Source organism: Diplotaxodon limnothrissa, linkage group LG3 (genome assembly GCF_057381915.1).
Source record: "Diplotaxodon limnothrissa isolate DT_005_m linkage group LG3, D_limnothrissa_male_GT1.1, whole genome shotgun sequence".
NCBI classification, from domain to species: Eukaryota; Metazoa; Chordata; class Actinopteri; order Cichliformes; family Cichlidae; genus Diplotaxodon; species Diplotaxodon limnothrissa.
Genome location: NC_140598.1, coordinates 17,631,648 through 17,640,041, shown reverse-complemented (window position 1 = coordinate 17,640,041; position 8,394 = coordinate 17,631,648). Strand labels below are relative to the sequence as shown.

The window sequence follows — 8,394 nt, the reverse complement described above, 5'->3', positions numbered from 1 at the left end:
TTTATTATTTTCTTGTTTTCATTGTTTGGTAAATTAAAGGAGGGTTGCAATGCTCTACTTTACATGGTGTATGACATGATTTACTGCACTGTAGACACTCGTGTTCATTTTCACGTGTAGTGCTGCTGTTAAGGAATAAGCTTCATTGATCCCAGAAACAAAAGAGAAGTTAGCTTAAAAATATCGTACGAGAGTACACTAGAAAAAGAACCCAAAGCCCATTTATTTAATGGTATTGAGTAAATGAGGGCTACATGTGTGTGTGTTATGCAGACTAGCAGAGACTGCAGCTGTCAGCAGCCACACACACTTTCTATTCTTCAAATCAAATCACAGTGAAACATGTTCACTGACAGCTCAGCTTCAGCATCGTCTTCATGCTGTGACTGCAGCCGTTCAACTCTGTTTGTCTTTAACCCAAATCATCACAACATGCAAATATAATCATCAAAATGATGTGACTGGAAGGATGCAGCAGTCTGTGCTCCACCTTTCTCCTCCACACCTGCAGGTGGAGAACATGGATGCATGAATCTCTACAGAGTTCTTTGAATATTATCCGTCTCATCAGTTTTCAGTGAACAAAACTCCTCACAGAGCCAAAATAAGCAGTTTGTATCCAACATAACTCAGCTGGACTCTGATGCTCCGTATAACAGCCACACATGAGTCTGGATTCACTCAAAGCATTGAACAAACTTTATTGGAAATGAAGCTTTTGGACATTTGTTCTCTGATATTTGCTCTTCAGCTCGAGTCTCCATCAGTGGGAACATTTCCTGATTCAACTTTTCTTCTGTTCAAATCAAACTCCATGAGAATCAAAGTGTGAATCAGAGTCCTGATGATCAGATTCTATAGAAACATGGAGACTGTAGAGGATTTACACTCAATATGTTCATTTGTTCCCTTCAAGAAAAATCAATCATTCATCCAATTAAATCAGTCGTTGATCAGTTTGATTGACAGGACAGATGATCAGAGGTGCAGAGTTTTTACCTCCATCATTAGGACAGGGACCGAAGTATGGGTGGAGTCTGTGAGTGAAGGAGCAGCCAGTAAAGGAGTAGATCAGAGCTGCAGCACCTACATCATAAAAGGAGACCAGACCCTCCTCATAATCCACAAACACCCCCACCTTCTCAGGACCAGGATGGAGACAGAGACGGACTGGAGGACCAGCAGCAGCTATGTACTTATTTCCATTTCTCAGCCACACAGTCCAGAAACCATTCTGAGGACTCGCTGTGATTTGTCCCTTCCTGTTGATCGACTCTGTGGCCACTCCTAAATCCCAGTCAGTCTTTCCTTTAACCTGAACCTCAAAGTAAAATCTGCCTGAAGAGAAACTCTGCTCTCCTAAAACACTAACACAGTAAGAAAATCTCTCTGGGTTGTCTGGAAGATTCTTCCTCACATCACTATGATAAACTTGTTTTCCATCATCAGACAGGATGAGCCAGGGATTTGCTGTATCAGGATCCAGAGTCACATCCACCTCATGCTGCTGCACCCTCTGCAGCTCAGCCTCAAACAGCTTCTTCTTCATGGGTTTCCAGACTGTCTCCTCCAGCTGAGCCACAGCTCTCCCCACAGTCCCCTCATATGATGGTGGATGAACTCTGACCTCTGTCCAGTCCTTGCTGGGTGGAGCAGCTTTCAGAGAGGAGAAGCTTTGGAGGAGGTGGAGGTGGTCTTCAGAGCGTGAGAGCTGCTCCACCTCAGAGCTTCTCTCCATCAGCTCAGAGATTTCCTGTTCCAGATCTTTGATGAGACCTTCAGCCTGTTTCTCTGTAGCTTCCTGTTTGTCTTCGATCTCCTTCATGAGCTCCTTCAGGCGTCTCTCAACAGACTCCATCAGAGCCGTGAGGACCTGAACACCTTCTGCTTTCTGTCTGTCTGCAGCATCTTTACTCATCTTCACCGACTCTGTGATCTCCTGAATCTTCAGTCGTCTCTTCTGGATCATCTGCTGAATCTCAGCCTCTGTCTTCTCCAGCTCTGCCTTCTTTCCTTCATATTCTTCTCTCAGAGGAACAAACTCGTGGTTCTTGTGGTCTAAAACAGAGCAGAGCATGCAGACACATGTCTGGTCGGTCTTACAGAACAGCTGCAGAAGGTTATCGTGCTTCGTACACATCCTGCCTTCCAGGTTCTCCACAGCATCAACCAGCTGATGTCTTTTCAGACGTTTCAGTGTCAGATGAGGCTCCAGGTGAGTCTGACAGTAGGAGGTCTGACACACCAGGCAGGACTTCAGGGCCTTCAGTCTGGTTCCAGTGCAGACGTCACAGGGAACTTCTCCTGGTTTGGCAGCTTGTTGCTCTGAGCTGCTGCTGCTGGCTTTCTGCTGAGCTTCACGTCTGAACTGAGCAACCATCTCAGAGAACAAAGTGTTGATCTTCAGCTGAGGTCGAGTGTAGAAAGTCTCTTTACACATGGGACACTGACAGCTCTGACTCATGTCCCAGTGCTGACTGATGCAGGTTTTGCAGAAGTTGTGTCCACATGGTGTAGTGACTGGATCAGTGAACACATCCAGACAGATGGAGCACAGAAACTGATCTTCAGATCGCAGATTGCTGGCAGCAGACATGTCTGCACTCTGAGGGAGAAAGAAGAGAAACATTTGATTCAAAATTCACTTTAAATTTCATTTTTACAAAGAGAGAAACAAGCGTCAGTAGTCTGAGGAGCTTGGAGAGAAAAGCGTCTGGACTTCTTTGAGTTTCTTGAAGACGTTTCATCAGAGAAGCTTCTTCAGTTCTCAGAGTAACTGGTGGAGACCCAGCAACACACTCAGACACAAACTGGTTCATCCAAACACAAACCTAACATCGTAGTGTCTGCTGTACAGTGCAGCGTCCAGATGGACAGGATCAACGTTTGGGGATGAAGATAAATACAGTCGTTACAAAGATGTGAAATTGTTTCTCTGTTTTACAGAAGGTCCAAGATTCATCCAGATCATTTGTATACTTGAATAAATCAGTTTGTTGGATATTTTCCATCAATCACTGTGAAGTAAACTTCGACCTTGTTGGTGACTGAATACTTCTTATTGTACGTCCAGATCAACGAGCCATTAATATTAAACAGTGACTGTTCCAGTAGAGCTGACAGTGAGGAGGACGATGAATCACAAACCTCAGAAATGTGTTATTAACTGTTGATCCAGTATTTTAATGGCATTGATGAGAACATGTTTATTCAGAGGTGTCTGTATATTTGGTCCATTTGTGCGTCAGTAAAAACTGTCCTGTTTTCTCTCACAGATACTGGAACATCCTCACAAACTCAGGATGTGGAAGAAGATGAACTTTTCCAGTCACTCGCTGGGATACATCATTCATGTTATTCTGGATCCTCAGAAAACATTGATTTATTTTTGTGTTTCACATATTTGTTTGTCCAAATCAAAGATTGATGTTAGTAGAGAAGAAGCCACCATGATAAAGCCTGTGTGTGAAAACGAGATCAGTGGATTTGATCAAAATCCCATTTAAGGAGGAATTCTGTCCTCCAGTTTGTTTAAATAAGCTTTGGGATTAAACAGCATCATCTATGTTTGTGTCTGATGACATGTTTGATCCAGGTCAGCTTGAATATCACAGCTGATGTGTGGAACTCTGACATGTTTAAAGCCTGATTATCAGGATGATTCAAACACATCTGTCTAAATAATGAGATTCATGTTTCCACACAAAGTTACAAAGTGCAGCATCGACTGTTTTCTGAATGATTGAGGATCATCTGTGACTCTTACAGGATACACTAAGTCAGATAATCTTTGTAAAATGTGTGAATGACTTTTTGAAGTACTGACCAAAATCTGCTGGTTTACAGTATCAAAGGCTTTATATCAATAAAGAATAAATAGGTGTTTTCACGTCTGTAATCCTTATGATCAATCAGATCCAGAATCAATCTAAGAGGAACAGGAAGTGATGAATAACCAGGAAGTGTGGAGTCAGTCTGAAGTCCAGAGCACAGCCTGAGTCCACAGTCCTGAGCAGAGCCACAGTGAGACTGAAGCAGCAGCTCGATGCTCCTACAGTGGATCTGTGGTTACATGAGCAGATTTCTATGGATCCAGTGTGACTGTGATGAGTCCTGATGAAGTGAACAGAGTGAAGATTTGTGTAGAAGCAGGAAGTGTGATCAGCTGCACTCACCACTGTTGCTGAGAGGAACCTGATGGACTCCAGTGAATCTTCTTTTAGAGACAAACAGGACTCGACTGCAGCTCTGCTGCTGCTCTCTCACACTTTCACTTCTGCAAAATGACGTTGGGCTTCGTGTTTTTCAGCTGTTGCTCCGCCTCTTCCTGCCTCTCCCTTTACAGGAATCAGCCGGTCTGTACTCAGTGACTGTGTGCAGCGGGTGGGAGGAGTGAGGAGTGGTGTGTGGGTTCACACAGTAATGACGGCCTCAGGTGATCAGGAGAAACTCACCTGGATTTCCTTTTTCCACAGCAGACTGAGAGCTTCAGGTGGACCCTGAAGGAGGTCTCAGACACAGGTGGTAAAAGTACACACAGTGTGTACTGAAGTAGAAGTACTACTGTTAAAAATACTCCAAGTACTAATTCAACTTCTTTACTCAAGTAAAAGTAAAAAGTAGTGGCTGTGAAATGAGAGTAAAAAGAGCTGATTGAAGAACATTTCTAACACGTGTTTATACAAAGCTAACTGAACCATGTGCTGCATCAACGTGATAATAAAATAATATTATTCACTTTGTTTCTAATAAATATTCCCAGCTTGAATCAGACAAGTTGAACATGAGCAGAGAAAAAGAAGGAAATCCAAATATTCCTGTGTTCAGTTTTCTCCATTTACAGGCCGACTGTGCCTCTAAACAGGAACATGAGCAGGAAGAGGCTGAAGTGGATTCAGCAGGTGGAGGATGCCTAACATCAGCTGGAAAGATTTACTGTGACGTTTGTTTGCTGTTTTCGCCTCGTGCACGAGAACATCACCAAATAAACTCCAGACAGTTTTTAATATTTCACTGTTCAAGAGCAAAAAGACTGACGGACTGTGTTTAAGGCCACCTCACAAATGTCACACATGAAATATTCAGTGTTTATTTGCTGGTTTGTTGGCAGCAGCTCCTTAAAGTCTGTCACACATCTGTTTGACCGTCTCCAGTTAATCTGAGACACCAGTTAATCTGCAACAGCAGCATCAGGCGGCTCAGCTGATCTCTGGTGTGTAGCTGCTGTGCTGCGCTCCCATTCCTCAGTGAAAGCAACAGCAGAACAAAAACTCTCTCGATCCACATGTTTGAAAAGAAAGCTTTTAAACAGATGAACACACTCAGTAAAGGACAAAGAAAGAAGTAAGAAAAAATTAGAGTAAAGAGTAAAAGCAGGAGCAACTGAAACAGGCTGCATGCTAGCTGACGCATGCTAGCTGACGCATGAGCACTAGAACTGTTCAACTTCATTGTTATGATTTTAGCACCGAGTTACATGAAATCCTGCATCAAAAAGAACAACACAGCGATCACAGACATGTTTCTGCCAACAAACCAACATTAATTATAGGCCAATCTCCAACCTTCCTTTCATATCAAAAATCCTTGAAAGAGTAGTTGTCAAACAGCTAACAGATCATCTGCAGAGGTAATAGTTTATTTGAAGAGTTTCAGTCAGGTTTCAGAGCTCAGCACAGCACAGAAACAGCTTTAGTGAAGGTTACAAATGATCTTCTTATGGCCTCTGACAGTGGACTCATCTCTGTGCTTGTCCTGCTAGACCTCAGTGCAGCGTTCGATACTGTAGACCATAATATCCTATTAGAGCGATTAGAACATGCTGTAGGTATTACAGGTACTGTGCTGCAGTGGTTTGTATCATATCTATCTAATAGACTCCAGTTTGTGCATGTAAATGGAGAGTCCTCTAAGAATGCAGGACTCTGCAGGAATGTCTTAAAGACATAACGACTTGGATGCTAACTTTCTGCTTCTTAATTCAGATCAAACTGAGGTTATTGTATTCGGCCCTGAAAAGCTTAGAAATATGGTATCTAAGCAGATTCTTACTCTGGATGGCATTACCTTGGCCTCCAGGAACACTGTGAGGAACCTTGGAGTCATATTTGACTCAATTTTGACTTGACATTTTTTTCACATTTGGTGGTAAATAAATTCACTTACAGGTGTGATTGTCATGGTTACCTGTTGTCTCACCAGATTTCCTCTACCTTCTGAAGATCACCTCACCGTAAACAGCATCATCAGGGCCTAAAGACAGAAAAATGAATGAGTGATGCTGCAGCTTCAGTTGTGACTCACAGTTTGATCAGATGTGTTGTCACGGTCGCAGTGGCAGACCGTGTGGAGAGTGTGTTGAGGACCCAGGTGCGAACACAAGTGAGGATACGGGAGTGCACTTTAACCAAAAGCGAGCCTTTTATTGTGGCTGATGATCAAGAAACAAACAAGAATGAGGGCAGTACAAGCGTAGCAACTAAACAAACCTAAACTGGGAACAAACTATGCTATGGCTGGGGATACAAAAGACCGGGCATGGAAACACGGAGGGTGGAAACACAGACGACGCGACACAGACTACATGAAACACAGAGGCTAAATACACATGATGGATGATCAGGGGATTGGCCACACATGGGAGCACAGCTGACACAGATAACCATAACAAGACAGGGCGGGGTGAACATAACATGACGTATACGGGCACGAGAGTCACAAAGTAAAACAGGAAGTACACGGGGCTTCAGACAGGAGGGGAGAGAGAGAGCACAGGAAGAACATAAACATAACGGGCAGGGGAAACATGGAATAAACACAAAGAGAGACGAGGGCTCATAAATTCACGGAGGGGCACACAGGGGGTAAGAGTCACGAAGGGAAAACACTTAGGGAACAACACAACAGGACAACTCAGGAAACATGGCCTAAATAAGGAATGAAATACAGGGCTGGCTCCCGACAGCCCAAACCCAGGAACCAAAACAGAAGCAAAACAGAAAACACCCCACCCAGGGCGGGAGGCGGGGGACCAGGACGGAGGGAACGAAACGAACAAAAAACAAGGAGCATGAGAACAAAACTGAGTCCACAAATACACAAAAAAGTCCAGAACAGGGAGGCGAATGTCCAAAGAGGCCCAAAGGCCAACCCGAGAGGCAACAGCACAAAAGTCCAGTCCAACCGTTCCGGAGGCCGGCCACGAGAAAGGTGGCTACGGCGACAGAAAAGATCCGGAGGCCGGCCAAGTCGAAGACGGCCATAGAACGGGTCCGGAGGCCGGCCGCGTGGAAGACGGCGGCGGCAGCAGAGTGGGTCCGGAGGCCGGCCGCGTGGAAGACGGCGGCGGCTAAGGAGACAACGGAGCAGTTCAGGAGACCAGCCGCGCGGAAGGCAGCGGCGGCGGCGAAGGAGACGACGGAGCAGTTCAGGAGGCTGGCTGCCCTCGGACCCTCCAGCGGAGACGGGAGGCTGAACGGGCCCCTCCGACCCTCCAGCGGAGACGAGGAGGTGCTGGCTGGGCTGACCAGAGCCGCCAGCGGAGACGAGAAACGGCTGTCGGACGGGACCCTCGGACCCTACAGCTGATGTGATGTGAAGCGGTGGTGTCGCCGCAGGGTGCCGGATAGGCACACCCGGGAGTCCAACAGCAGACGCAGGACAAACAGTTATGGAGGCCCCTGGCTGGACTAGGAGCTGAGGAAACACAGGCTGCTGAAGCACAATCCCAGAGAGAGAGAGAGCAGGTGAAAAACAGTCTATAGGGCTTAATATCTTGGCACAAAAGACCATGAAGTGAACAGTGGTAGTGACCACCAGTTCTGAGCCATCAATCATTAGGTTCCCAGAGTCTGCATCAGTCCAAAGTGGCTCAAAGGTTAACGGCCCAGTCTCTGTAGTCCTAGGAGAGGTCAACATAAGCTGGTTGGACTTAATCGATGGTAGTGTGCGGCTCAGAGGAGCTGGTTCAACCATACGGAAAAAAAGAATTGCCATTCGACCCATAAAAACAAGGCTTAGAACATCAGGAGCTGACTCCTGGACAAACAGTAAATACACAGGTATGGACCTAACCAATGGCACTGTGGTAACATGACTGTGATGTGTTGGATGGATGTGTTTGTTGGAACCCGCACCCGTAGTGATCTGTGGCTTCGGAGTGATGGCTATATTGAGTTGAGAAACAGACACAGATAAAACGGCACCTGAACCATTAACTGCGGCAGGTGACACTTTAGGCTGTGAGTGAGTGGTAACCTCATTGTCCAAGAGCAGAATTTTCTCCAGTGATGAGTTCATGGAAACAGGAGAAAACGGTGTCACATTAACCCTGATGTCAGCCTCTATCTCCTGATTGGAGGTAATCGTGCAGGAGCAAGACCGTTCAAAATCGCC

General features: G+C 45.5%; 1 protein-coding gene across 1 annotated transcript; it reads right to left on the bottom strand.

Annotated features, from left to right (window-relative positions):
• Positions 1-348: 348 nt before the first annotated feature.
• LOC146634734 (E3 ubiquitin-protein ligase TRIM21-like) lies at positions 349-2,596 on the bottom strand. Its single transcript, XM_085342488.1, has one exon. It carries the CDS (start codon positions 2,594-2,596, stop codon positions 938-940), a length of 1,659 nt encoding a protein of 552 aa, XP_085198614.1. The 3' UTR covers positions 349-937.
• Between the last annotated feature and the right edge of the window lie 5,798 nt (positions 2,597-8,394).